Genomic DNA, 14,357 nt, shown 5'->3' on the forward strand with positions numbered 1-14,357 from the left:
TAACAATTTTTTTTTTTATTAGTTATCAATGGGCTGCCAGATTCAGCTGAAATAACTCTAGCGTCTATGGTTGAAGGCAATAATCAGCTCTTGTCAAGCGTTTTAAACACAGTTCAGTCAGTAAGCGCAGCTTCTGAAAATGCCGGAACTCTAGCAATAAGTGGAGATGCTGTTAAAGGTGCTGCTGGTGAGGGCACAGCAGCAGGAGGTGAAGCCGCTATTAGTGGAAATGCGTCCGGTGTAGGAGAAAGCACAGCTAACGGTGGTGCAGGTGCATTTGTTACAGGTGAAGAACGAACTGGAAATAATGGTTTAGAGGAAGCCGGTAATGTGAATGGAGGAATAAATGGTGGAGGTAATGCTGGTGTAACTACTGCAAGTGGAGGTGCTATAGGAGGAGGTGCTGAGGGTCGGGAGGCTGGAGGAGGAGTTGCAGGTGGAGGAGTTGCAGGTAAAGGTAGTGCTGGTGGAGGTGTTGCAGGTGGAGGTGTTGCAGGTGGAGGTGTTGCAGGTGAAGGTGTTGCAGGTGAAGGTGGTGCTGGTGGAGGTGTTGCAGGTGGAGGTGTTGCAGGTGAAGGTGTTGCTGGTGGAGGTGTTGCTGGTGAAGGTGGTGATGGTGGAGGTGTTGCAGGTGGAGGTGTTGCAGGTGGAGGTGTTGCAGGTGGAGGTGTTGCAGGTGAAGGTGTTGCAGGTGGAGGTGTTGCAGGTGGAGGTGTTGCTGGTAAAGGTGGTGATGGTGGAGGTGTTACAGGTGGAGGTGTTGCAGGTGGAGGTGTTGCTGGTAAAGGTGGTGATGGTGGAGGTGTTGCAGGTGGAGGCAGTACTGGGGAAGGTGGTGCTGGCGCAGGTGGTGCTGATGAAGGTGTTGCTGGTGAAGGTGTTGCAGGTGGCGGTGTTGCAGGTGGAGGTGTTGCAGGTGGAAGTGTTGCAGGTGGAAGTGTTGCAGGTGGAAGTGTTGCAGGTGGAGGAGCTGCAGGTGGAGGAGCTGCAGGTGGAGGAGTTGCAGGTGGAGGAGTTGCAGGTGGAGGTGTTGCAGGCGGAGGTGTTGCAGGTGAAGGTGGTGCTGGTGAAGGTGGTGCTGGTGAAGGTGGTGCTGGTGGAGGTAGTACTGGTGGAGGTAGTACTGGTGAAGGTAGTGCTGGTGAAGGTGGTGCTGGTGGAGGTGTTGCAGGTGGAGGTGTTGTAGGTGGAGGTAGTACTGGTGAAGGTGGTGCCGGTGGAGGTAGTACTGGTGAAGGTGGTGCTGGTGAAGGTGGTGCTGTTGAAGGTGGTGCAGGTGGAGGTAGTACTGGTGAAGGTGGTGCTGGTGGAGGTAGTACTGGTGAAGGTGGTGCTGGTGAAGGTGGTGCTGGTGAAGGTGGTGCTGGTGGAGGTGTTGAAGGTGGAGCCGTTGCAGGTGGAGGTAGTACTGGTGAAGGTGGTGCTGGTGGAGGTAGTACTGGTGAAGGTGGTGCTGGTGAAGGTGGTACTGGTGGAGGTGTTGCAGGTGGAGGTAGTACTGGTGAAGGTGGTGTTGGTGGAAGCGGTGCTGGTAAAGGTGGTGCTGGTGCAGGTGTTGCAGGTGAAGGTGGTGCAGGTGGAGGTGTTGCAGGTGGAGGTGTTTCAGGTGGAGGTGTTGCAGGTGGAGGTAGTACTGGTGAAGGTGTTGCAGGTGGAGGTGTTGCAGCTGGAGGTGTTGCAGGTGAAGGTATTGCAGGTGGAGGTGTTGTAGGTGAAGGTGGTGCTGGTAAAGGTGGTGCTGGTGGTGGTGTTGCTGGTGAAGGTGGTACTGGTGAAGCTGGTACTGGTGGAGGTGTTACAGGTGGAGGTGTTACAGGTGGAGGTGTTGCAGGTGGAGGGGTTGCAGGTGGAGGGGTTGCAGGTGAAGGTGGTGCTGGTGCAGGTGCAGGTGTTACAGGTGGAGGAGCTGCAGGTGGAGGAGTTGCAGGTGGAGGTGTTGCAGGTGAAGGTGGTGCTGGTGAAGGTGGTGCTGGTGAAGGTGGTGCTGGTGAAGGTGGTGCTGGTGGAGGTAGTACTGGTGAAGGTGGTGTTGGTGGAAGCAGTGCTGGTAAAGGTGGTGCTAGTGGAGGTATTACCGGTGGAAGTAGCACTAATAAAGGCGGTACAGGTGGAGGTGTTGTAGGTGGCGGTAGTACTGGTAAAGGTGGTGCTAGTGAAGGTGGTGCTAGTAAAGGTGGTGCTAGTGAAGGTGGTGCTAATGGAGGTGTTGCAGGTGGCGGTAGTACTAGTGAAGGTGGTGCTGATGGAGGTAGTACTGGTGAAAGTAGTACTGGTGGAGGTAATACTGGTGCAGGTGGTGCTGGTGCAGGTGGTGCTGGTGCAGGTGTTGCTGGTGAAGGTGGTGCTGGTGGAGGTGTTGCTGGTGAAGGTAACGCTAATGGAGGAGGCGATATTGGAGGTGGTGTTGGTGGAGGAGTTGCAGGGGGAGGTAGTACTGATGAAGGTGTTGCAGGTGGAGGTGGTGCAGGTGGAGGTGTTGCAGGTGGAAGTGTTGCAGGTGGAGGTGTTGCAGGTGGAGGTAGTGCTGGTGAAGGTGGTGCTAGTGGAGGTATTGCCGGTGGAGGTGTTGTAGGTGGAGGTGTTGCAGGTGGAGGTGGTGCTGGTGAGAGTGCTGCTAGTAGTGGTGGTGCTGGTGGAAATGAATCCGAAGGAGTTGCTACTGGTGGCGATAGTGAAAGTGCATCTGGAGGTAAAACAAATGGTATTGATAGTAACTCTAAAAGTGGAAAAGCTGGCGGCACTTCCGGGGGAAAATCTAAGGGTGATAAGATTAATGGTGGTGCTGCTGGTGAAGGCGCCATAAGAGTAAAAGGAGGTAAAGGTAATAATGGTAAAGGTATTTCAGGTGGAAAAGTATCTAATGGGAATGTTGATAAAAGTACAAACAAAGGAAAATCTGATGGTAGTGGTTCTGATAAAGGTGCTGCGGGTGGAGGAGTAGTTGGTAAAGGTAACAATGAAGAAAAAATTGAGGGTAAAAATGCTGACGGAAATGCAGCTAAAGGAGAAGCTGGCAGTAGTAGCTCTGATGATAAAGTTAGTAATGGAAATGAAGATGTTTCTGGAGGAAAAGTAGAGAAAGGTGCAGCTGGTGAAGAAGCTAAAGCAGGCGCAGCCAAAGGGGGAGCAAAAGGAGATAGGACAACTGAAAGTAGTGGAACCGATGGAAAAGCTGGAAATGGAAATGGAGGTGATGCAGGAGTAGCTTCAGCTGGTGGAAGTGCACCAGGAAAAATTCCAGCTAGTGAAGATGATGGTGGAGGTGCTGGGAGAGCGACTACCAGTGGAGATACCATAGCCCCAACCACTGAAAGTGCTTCTGGAGGAACTCCAGCTGGGGAAAATACTGTTGGAGGAAGTACTGATGGAGGTGCAGGTGGTTCAGCTACTGTAGGTCCTGGAGAAGAAGCTACAGCTGGCGGGAATTCTGGTGGAGAAGGTACTGTTGGAAGTGGGATTAGTGGAAGTACTGGAGGGGAAAGTCCAGCTAGTGGAGTTGCTGGTAACCATACTACTACAGGAGGTGCTGATGGAGAGACTACTAGTGGAGGTACTGCAGAAGGAACTATATCTGGGGGACATCCTGCTAATGGAGGAACTGTTGGTGGAGGTACTAATGGAGAAGCTAATAATGGGTGTAGTACAGGAGGAGCACCAGCAGGTGATAAAAGTGGTGCAGGAGAAGTACAACCTGAAGGAGGTACTGCTGGAGTTGATACTGCAAGAGAAAACCCAACTACTGGATGTTCTGTTAAAGGCAATGGTAATGGTGAGGGCGTAGGTGGAAGCATAGGTAATGCAGGAGCAGGTTCTCTCACTGGAGGGACAGCTGGGGAAGGTGTTGTTGAAGGAGGAGGATTAAGTGGAACTAATACAGGTCAAGGTGCTGCTAATGGAGATGTTACTGGCGGAGGGGGTGCTGGTGGAGTTAGTGGAACAAATAATGGTGAAGGTGAAAGTTCACCAAATGGTGGAGCTGGCTCATCTGGATCTCAATCTGCAGGAACTAATGTGGGCTCAGCTGAAGATTGTAATAAAGAATCTACATGCAATTGCTCTCCGAAATGTTCTATTTGTTGTCAACCAATAATATGCAATCCTAAAGTACGAAATTGTATTAAACGAGTTACTCCTTTAATTAAATCATTTAGTAATGTAAAAGCGCATGCTAGTAATGCAGGAAATGGCCAAGTAACAAATGATGAAAAAGAAATCAACAGTAAGTTACAGCTTTTTTGTTGCATTTTCTACTTAAATACACAGCCTGATCTTGAACATCATAAAATAGCAGGCCTTTCGGCTGCATTTAATTTCAGATCACAGTAAAAACAAAATTCATTTGCTTAAAACTATTTTCACAAATTAACAAATAAATTTTTAATTATTCAGCAAAATACTCAGATATAACAACAAAAGGAATTTTTCTTATGTTTTGTAAGCAATGTTTGTAGGAAGCATTTTTACGTCTTTAGAGAATTTTTTATGCATAACAATTTGGGCAGTTGCTAAAAATTCAATAGACACTAAGATTTTGAACCAAAAATTTAAATGGATTTTATAATCTTTTTCAGTGCTTAACTTTAGGCACTATCTTCCAAAAATGCAGTTAAGCTATTGTTTTATGCAACATTTGATTATTTGAGATTCGAAATCGAATCAAATTTGTCATTCGATTTGGTTCGAAATGTTTTCTACAATTCTCGAACAGTCAAAGTTCGTGTAATTTTGAATTACACAAACTTTTGAATTTTTTTTTTAATTTCCCGCTTTTTTCGTTACCTAGAACATGATGTGTTTTTTAAATAAAATAATTATTAATTAGTTTGCTAGTAAACGATGTTAAAAAATGAAAACAAACTTTAACAAAAAGAAGAGAAATCTCAACACTAGTAATCACTGTATTAAAGTTAGAGCATCCCGCCATCAGGCTCGGCGGGAATCTCGTACGAGATTTACGAGATTTACGATGGCGATGCATCGGTTTATACGCAAAAGTGCGTATTTGGAATTTTTTCCATTGTAAAAATACGCGACCGATTGTCAAAATAAAGTACGGTAATTAATCGGAAAAACCTTTATAGAAATTTTGGAAAAATAAAAACATCGAAATTCTTACGAGGTTTCTCGAGGTACGATGTAATTCGATAATTTATCACGAGATTTCACTGTAAATACGGAGTATTTCTAATAATACGAGGTATTTGATTAAATTGCGGTGGTAATCTGTAAAAAGAGTGAATTAACTGTAAAAACCGATTTAGATTTTCGCAAAATCCCTCCGTAATTTAACACTCCGGAAATTAATTGGAAATTAATTTCCTAAGGAGAGAAAACTAGTAAAGCTATAAAAGCTGTAATTTGATTGATTAAAGTTTTTATATTTAGTTGCTACAAACCTATTAGGGATAGCTATTTTACTTACTTTGATGTAAAAAAGTTACTTTTAAATATTACTTTACATAACACAATGGCCCCAGATGGCAAAGTTTTCAAAATAGGATCATAACTAATGATTAAGAAATCCTAGAAAACTCATTGAGGACTTTTTAGAAAGATATTTTTTTGCTGGTCATAGGAAAGTTTAAATTTTTAAAATTAAACTAAATTTGTGGACTGGGTTCAAATTACCATATTTGTTTATGTTTGATCAATTAGTATTTTTTGATAAATACTCAAAGTTAATTTTTTTTTTTTAGATGACAATTAAAAAAGTAATTTATTAGTTATACTTAAAGAAAAGAAAATTCAAAAATTTAAGTAATATAGGGGTATGGTTTCTACTGTTCTTTTGATAAGAAGTTTAGTATTTAAAAACAAGTATTCTGTTAAATTTGGATTTAAAATAATGTTAGTATAATAAAATTATAAAAAAAGAGTTCTAATGATTTGAACTTGCAGCATTTGAAGACAAAAAGTTTAAATAGTAAAAAATGGTAAAAACTTTATAATCATAAATAATGTTTTCAAACATATCAAAATATCTCTTTGGTTTTGAAAACATACGCTCATGAGATCTGCTTGTATGCTCATTTGAACCACAAACTTGGCATAACTTTGGAGGATGCAAAATGGATAATTCAGTTTAAAACACAAGGATCCGATCTCTCCAAAAGACGACTCATTACATCTGTAAGTTGTTCTAGATGTGATGTCTTACAAGAGAGAAGTTTTAAATAGTTTCTAATATCTTTGCTGTTTGCTTCAAGACCTTCCTCCAATAAATTGCCAAGGCCATAACCATCATTAAGAGTTGTTAAAGCAGCTGAATGATGAAGGACTCTATGAAGAGTGTGGTTAATTTGTGCCCATGGCATATTTGTTATAATGTTAAGTGTAGCATTATTGCATAACTACTAAGATTTGTTTATTTTAATTTTATGCTGACAAGAAACTATACAAGGTATTATACTGATTTGAGAATGTAGTAATAACATGCTATCTTTGTACATAGAAGAGCATAGATTATTTATGCTAGAAATAAGTTCTTCAGAAAAAAATCTACGGCCTTGTGACCCTGTTGCAGATGTCCGTCCCTTCTCACCAGAGTTACAACACATATCTAATCACAGTCCAGTGTTTTCTTTTATTTTAGTAATAACCCTGTCTTTTGCATTACGTATTGGTTCACCAAGTGGTCCAGTTTTTGTAACCCAATGTCTATAATCTATATGACACCAATAAAGTACTTTTAAAAACCGGGTAGTGTTATTTATATATGTGTTATACATATGCTTTTTTGATCAGATTTGGTTTGTGGTTTTTTTAGTAAATCCTTTTCGTGAGGCAAAATCTCTAGTTTTAGTTGGAATGATACCATCCTTATTAACTAACTTTTTGTACAACATCCAAGTTTCTTCTGATGATCGATCAATCGGAAATCCTTCACTAACTCTCCTAATATCTGTCCATTCAGTAGTTTTTGTTTTGCAAAGTATACAATCTGCACCTGCTTGTCCGCTGATGAGTTGTTTAAACTTTAAATCCTTCATTGTATCTTAAATATGAATTTTGACATTGATATATTTTTTGCCAAATAGACAACACATTTCTTCAGCATTTCTTGTGCGTTATCAGTAGTTGGGACAATAAGATTTAGCAAATCTTGATTAGTTTCTGTTTCTCTTATCAAAAATACAGGACGTAATGATCTTGATGCATTTGATGAATAATTTTGCCACAGGGTCATATTTTTTACTATCTTGATGGCATATTAGTTTCAGAGAAATAAGACCATATTGAAACATATTTGATTTGCTTTTATTCATTTCTTTTGATTTCATCGATACTTGTTACCCTGCTCCATCACAACCATCCTTAAAACACATCTGATACTCATTGCCGTCTACTGGAATAAAATCTTTAATTGTATTCAAAACAGAATCAATTGTCATTTTTACAAGCTCTTTGTATTGAACAGAAACACCTCTTCCAGTCAAAGCATTACTAATTGTAGGACGCAGTTTTTTTCTTCCTTCAAGCAATTCATTGGTTGTTAGAAAATATATGCCTTTTGAAGCAAAAAGAAATTTTCTCATTTGCTCTTTACTTAATGTAAGGGAATGCATTAGAGCAATGGATTCATCTATGTTAAAGATATCTGTTTTTCATCTTATCACCCAGTTCTGTAAAAGACTTTCTTTGTTTTAAAAAACATGGTTCTGTTATGTAAGTATTTTCTGCTTCATAAATGATACTTTTAATGCTTTTGAAAGTATAAATGCATATCCATTTTTCTTGAAATGTTTTTCTTTCAGGCATTTATAACGTTTCCATGTTTTTTCACACACATTTTCGATTTCCAATGATTTAACTGATAGTTCAAAATCTTTATAAAGTATTTCTTTAATGGCTGAATATGTTACTGAATTTGACTTAACAGTTTTATCAGCTTTAACAAATAGTGTGAATAAATCTATTTCTGTGATGTATTTTACATTTTTATTTTCCTCCATTACATTTGTTTTTTATTTTACTTTACTTCTGCTGAAAGAAACACAAAATCATATAAAATAACCAAATGAAAAATATAAAATTTTCATTTTTGTAACCAAAAATAAAATATTTACATATTTTAAGAAAACAAAAATAATCACTGTTCAACCTTTTTAAATCATGTAAATAAAAAAAAGTGCTAACTTGCCTCAGTTCCTCTTAAAATATTTGAAAAGAAGAAATGTTAAATATTTTAAAAAGGTATGCCACAGTAGAGGTAAGTTTTTAAAAAACCTAAGATTTAATCTGATTTTTTTGTAAAAAACAACAACATAAATATATAATATAATTACATAATTAAGTTTTAAAAGCTTTGAAAGAAAAAAAATTTAAAAAAACAACATATTTTTAATTTATTTATTCAAAAATGTATTCCATATGAATTAAAAACAACTTTTACATAAGTGGTTTATCAATTTTCATGTCAGTAAATTCATTTTGAATGGAAACTAACCGAATTTACTAAACTTTTATAGATACACAAAAAAATTGGAAATTCATCAACTTTAAAATTGCATATCATCACTTAGAAATTAGCTAGAAATATAATTTTTTTTTTATTTATCCACAAATTTATCTGACTTTCAGAATAAATGATATTTATAGACTTTCTTGCCCCACTGTGCATAACTTAGATTAAATTATCAAATATATTTACATTTAAAAGTAATTCATTTTTTAAAAAGTAGCATAGTAAAATAATATATTACATCTAAAAATACTTACATAAAGTTAATTTTAAAAATGCTTAACTTTTACTTGTTAAAGCAATTTATTATTACTACTAAAAGTAATTGACATAAAAATGTTATTTACTTTTTCTTTGTCTATGTAAATCAATTTAAAAGTAATTCATGTGAAAGTAATTTACTTTAAAAAGTAATTTAGATTTAGATGGTTTGTGAAATGTAAATAAAATGTAAAAAAACAAAAAAATTTAATCTTTTTATTTTCCGATATTTTACGATGGTTTGTGGTGGCCTGCAAAATTTTGCTGTAATTTTGCGAAAACCTTGTAATTATTGATAAATACATCGGAAATACCACAATATTTCTAGTTTACACTGTAAATACGATTTATTGTGAAATTACGCGAAAATATCTTACGATGATGCGTAAATCTTAAAATACAGTGGAGAAAATAGAATTAGCCTCACCATGTACTGATCCAATATTTTGTAAATCTATAAGCAAGTTTATGTGGTGCATCTTTTGTATCCACACACATAAAATTATTGTTACAAACAACAACTTTTTAGATTATAATATAGCATAATTAAATTGCGGTACATTTGATAAAACCATAAAATGTATAATACTTGATATTTGCGGTAACAAATAGAATTAGCCTCATCAATAATTATTTTCAGTTTACTTGTATATTTTGATCTGGTGATGTGCATTTGTGACTTAGCTTTTTATTATTATTTGTAAGTTAAACAAAGACTGTGAAATCAGTGCTCATAAAGTTTTTTACATTTGGTTTTTGATACCTTAATTTGAAATGGGATGTGATAAGCGTTTAACAAATGAAGAATCAGCAGTAATCAAAGCATAAAAAGACACAGGCTTATCTAATCAGGAAATTGCAAAGAAAATTAAAAGATCGCCAAAAGTGGTTAATAATTATTTCAAGATTGGGGTTGTTTATGGAGCTTACAAGGGAAGTGGTGGCAAATGTAAAATTGATAATCATACTAAACAAATTATTGTACGTCTTGCTGGTGCTCAGCACATGACTGCATCTCAAATTCATGCTGATTTACAACTACCTGTATCTGTTCAACGTGTGAGATAAATCTTACATGAAGATCCAAACACAATTTGGAAAAGTGTAAACCAAAACCAAAACTTACTGCTCGTTATAAAGAAGTTAGATTACAATTTGCAAAAGAACACGTCTTGGTAAGAAGAGTGGGATCAAGTTCTCTTTAGTGATGAAAAAAAGTTCAATCTAGATGATCCTGATGGCTATAAATATTACTGGCATGGTCTTTAAAAAGAGAAAGAAACTTGGATGAGTCATAACATTGGTGGTGGAAATGTTATGGTTTGGGGGGTTTTTTCCTTTGCTGGAAAACTTCCACTGGCATGGATTTCAACAAAAATGAATTCACAGGACTACATTGACTTATTAGAAATAAGTTTGCTTGAACATGGTGAGGAATTGATGGGTGAAAATTTCACTTTCCAACAAGATAATGCTTCTATCCATAATTCAAAGCTTACAAAAGCTTGGTTTAGGGAAAAAAATATTCACGTAATGGAATGGCCCGCATGTAGTCCAGATACTAACCCAATTGAAAATCTATAGGGAATACTTTCTAGAAAGGTTTATGAAAATGGTGAGCAATTTGAATACACCTTGGACCTGAAAACTCGTATCAGAGAAGCTTGGAATGAAATATCTGTAGAAACTATCCAAAATCTTGTGACTAGTATGTCAAGTTGCATATTTGAAGTCATTAAAAATTCAGGAAGCAATACTAAATGTTAAATAAGCGTAAAAACAAAATATTTTCTTTATTTTTTTGTATATAACGTTAATGAGGCTAATTCAATTTTCTCCACAAATCGAATACTTTTAATTTTTTTTCATTTGTAATTAATTAAACATACCAATTTACAAACTTTTTAGTTGTAGAAGATGATAAAAAATAAAGTAGGTTTATTAACTGCTTCACTGCGATTTTTTTAAAATTAGAACAAAAAATAAAGGTGAGGCTAATTCTTTTTTCTCCACTGTATATCGGAGAGGGCGTGAAATTCTCCCCATCGGCCTCGGACTACATCGCACCTCCGATGTGATACCATTCTTCACCATCATATCACATCGGAGTCACCTTTATAAACTATTTCTCTCATCGGAATATACGCATTTACGCAATTTCCGATGGCGGGATGCTCTAATTAAAGTCATACCGAAAGTTATCACAATCTCTTAAACAACAATTCTAAAATATTAATATGAGCAAAAATCAACAAAGATCTGAATTTGAAACTGTCATATGATAGTATTTTAATTGTTACTTCCATTATATAGTTTTGTGTTGCATTAAAATTAAAAATTGTTTTTTTTTTTTTTGTTTTTTTTGTATGCTACTGTTGTTTTCAAATAAAATTTGCTTCAAATAATATCCTTTACAATCAAAAAAGATTTAACTGGTTTTAGTAGTTCTACACACATTTTAGAATGTCACTACTTGAAAGCCACTACTTGAAAGCCAATCAGCACAGTAGAATCACTGGTCATTTGATTTGTCAGCAAGATCTAATATTTTAGTAAAATTTTTAAGCTGCCTGTACATTTTTGCGTTTGATCACTGTAGTTTACAATTTCCAACAAGTTTACAATTCACAAATTGGAAAATTAAAATGTTTAGCTTCTGAATGTACTTGACGAATCATGTAATGCACTGGAACAAACTCTGGATACTTAAGATTACCTTTTGTCCAAACTCTTTGGGCAACCTTTGCTAGTGCACCGGCTGTAGTGATATAAGCAAGTTTTTTAAAAGGTGCTTTGGCTTTAGCGACAACTGCTTCAAGGACTTCTTTTTCAGCTCAACCAAATCTAGTAATTTTTCTTTCACAATTACATCTTATGTCACATATCTAACAAATGCCATTTGAGGTTTATCTTGAAAATCTGTAAATTCATCATTGCTAAAAAAAACTGAATTCCCTCACAGTTTTTTAAATCGTTTAACAATTGCTGTTCATCTTCAACACTCATCTCAGATATTCTTCATTCAATTGTATGTTGAAAAATAAGAGTTCATGAAATTATTCTTTGGATTTTTTGTTAGGATCTTAAACTGAGAAGATATCTGAAATATTTTTCTTTAAAAACTCAATCAGTGTGTTTGGATGTTTATATGGGATGTAGGGATGTTTTAGTCTTGGAATATCCTATGGTATAATTAAACTTGCTTTAATCGTAATATTTGATTGTTTGCTGAAAGATGACGAGTTTGTTTGATTGTTCACTATTCTTTTTGACCAATTCAAAAATAATTCAATTTTACTTTTTCTGTGGTTTGGTTTTAATAAATATTCCTTAGAAAAATTTGTCCCTGTTTCATGGTGACGTTTAACATTCCCTGTTTTGTTATAAGTTCTTCATTGAAAATTAACCACATTGGTTTATTTTCATTTTCAATAAATACAAAATAGTCTGTTCAAGAAATATTCTTTTCTTGTCATCGATTTTTCTTCTCTTATTTTTGTTGTGAAGTGAATTACTGTGTTTGATCTGTTCACTTTGAAAGAAACTTTGAAACAAGAAGTTTTGCTACTAAATAATGAAAATGCTTAGCTTATAACACTTACGAGTTGCAATTACATTCCAAGAACTGCATTCGAATCGCGAGCCATTATTTGGTCATACCTGGTTTATATTGTTTCACTTTGTAAGCAAGAAATCGTGGGGAATTTATACGTCCATTCCTTTAAAGCTGATAAATTTGTTTTTTTTACAAAAGAATTTTAAAGAAATTAGGCAATTTTTAAGCAAACTTTACGTGTTAAGGGCAGGTTTAATTTTCTAAAATATGACCTTTTTTACAAATTGACATTTCTTTAAATGTATCTGTATTAGAAATATCATTCATTTCTACACAAATCTGTATGATTTTTATAATTAAAAAATGAATTAAATTTGATAAAGTTGCGTTTAGCAAATCGTAGGCAATTTTTAAAATTTTTAATTTTGTACGCTTTCTTTGATTTTCTCAAAATATGCATTTTTGTTCAAAGTGTGCTCTTTAGTTTGAGGTATTTTTAAAATTTATAAGCAAAAGGTTTTAAAATATCTTAAATAAAGAGCACACTTTGAAGCTTTTGCAAAACATTGATAAAAGATCAATCGTTATCAAAACACTTAAATTTAAAAATTGCGACTTTAGGCCCTTTACGTAATGTAGAGAAAAAGTTCTGATAAAAAAAATTTTTTTAAGATTTTTAAGTTCTTTTAATTATATCAATAAATCAGTAGAAACATCATTGGAGACATCATCAAAGTCAACCAAACCTAACTTTAAAATATGAGTGTAATTTTTACTCGCTCTAGATATCTCTTTTTTCTGCACCAGGCTACAAATAACTGGCACACACAAAGCCTCGACATACACTTACAAATTAGCATTTTTATATTTTAACTTAAGTTGTACAACATCAAATTAGTCTATTGATTTAAACACGTTAAGAAGTATAATTCCAAAGTTTAATTAGAATAGCTTAGTTGTTAAGGAAATTATCTTATACTTATGCCATTTTCATCAAATTTGTGGAAATTTTTTAAATCAAGACATTCAAAACTTTTTTAGAGATTTAATAAAATAACTATTAAATAGTCATTTGCTTGTTTTCTAACTTTGGGGGCTCAACTTCCCCTTAAATACAATTTTGAGCTAACTGTGAAGGAAGAGGCAGGCCCCGTCGTGTTAAATGAAAATCCAAACAAAATTATGCAGGAAGAGCCAGCCCCGTTGTGAGGAAAGAGGGAAGGGAATTGCCCTTGATATCTTATTGGATGAGACACTACCAGTTAAAGTGATTAAGTTTATAAATAACTTTTTTTAATACAATAAAATGTTACGGTGGTTACATATATTATCATAAAAAGTTTACCCTGTAAAAATTTGGCCGGAGGCGACTGAAATCCTCAGCTCTTTCCTTCTCCCCCTCCCCCATCTCTCTCCTGGGCTCTAGTAGGCCATTCAATTTAGTTGACCTATGCTCTTTCTTCCTCTCAAGGGATTTGAGAAGATCTACAGCTGAACTTACAAAAATATAGGTAAACATGGCATCTTTTGGCTTCCTCATACTTTCTGTAACTTTTGCAGTTAACAAATAATTAATAGTTAATTAGTAAAATCCCACATAATTATTTATTAATTTCTAAAAAGAATAAGTATTTTTATAAGGGTAATTATACATTACGCTGGTTAAATCTGTGCTTTTAAATTTTCATCAAAGTTCCTTAAAGTTGACTTGATTTTACTTTTTCAGTTTTTCTTCTCTGTCAAAAAGTATCTGTTTTTCAGATCCTCATTTGCGAACAAAGTAAAAACAGGAGATAAAATTTTTCAAAACATATAGAATACCAATTTATATATATTTTCTATTTTAAAATTTTTAATTTCTTGGTGTTGTTTTTTGCATTAATTTTAGCTCTCATTTAAAATTTCGGCACTTCTATTTTACTGGCCTTCTACTTTTATCCGGTAGAATTGCGTAAAATCGTTATTAGTTTAAAATAAATTATTTTTATTTCAGCTATTCAGCAGTTACTTGAGGATTTCTACGGTGAAGACACCGTTAAAAAGAGAAGCTTTCACCCAAGTAAGTTTTATATGTTTAAA

General features: G+C 35.4%; 1 protein-coding gene across 3 annotated transcripts in view; it reads left to right on the forward strand.

The window, feature by feature from the left end:
- The window catches only part of LOC145186642 (uncharacterized), a 39,825-nt gene that overhangs the window by 23,975 nt on the left and 1,493 nt on the right, over positions 1 to 14,357 (forward strand). For all 3 annotated transcript variants that reach the window (XM_090095355.1, XM_090095357.1, XM_090095358.1), the window contains 2 exons: positions 23 to 4,219; positions 14,272 to 14,337. In XM_090095355.1, coding sequence (XP_089951481.1) covers positions 23 to 4,219; positions 14,272 to 14,337 — 4,263 coding nt within the window. The remainder of the gene's footprint in view (positions 1 to 22; positions 4,220 to 14,271; positions 14,338 to 14,357) is intronic.

This window comes from Hydra viridissima, unplaced genomic scaffold (genome assembly GCF_058129835.1).
Source record: "Hydra viridissima isolate aposymbiotic clone 2 unplaced genomic scaffold, HvirCarnegie_v1 scaffold_8, whole genome shotgun sequence".
Taxonomy (NCBI): Eukaryota; Metazoa; Cnidaria; class Hydrozoa; order Anthoathecata; family Hydridae; genus Hydra; species Hydra viridissima.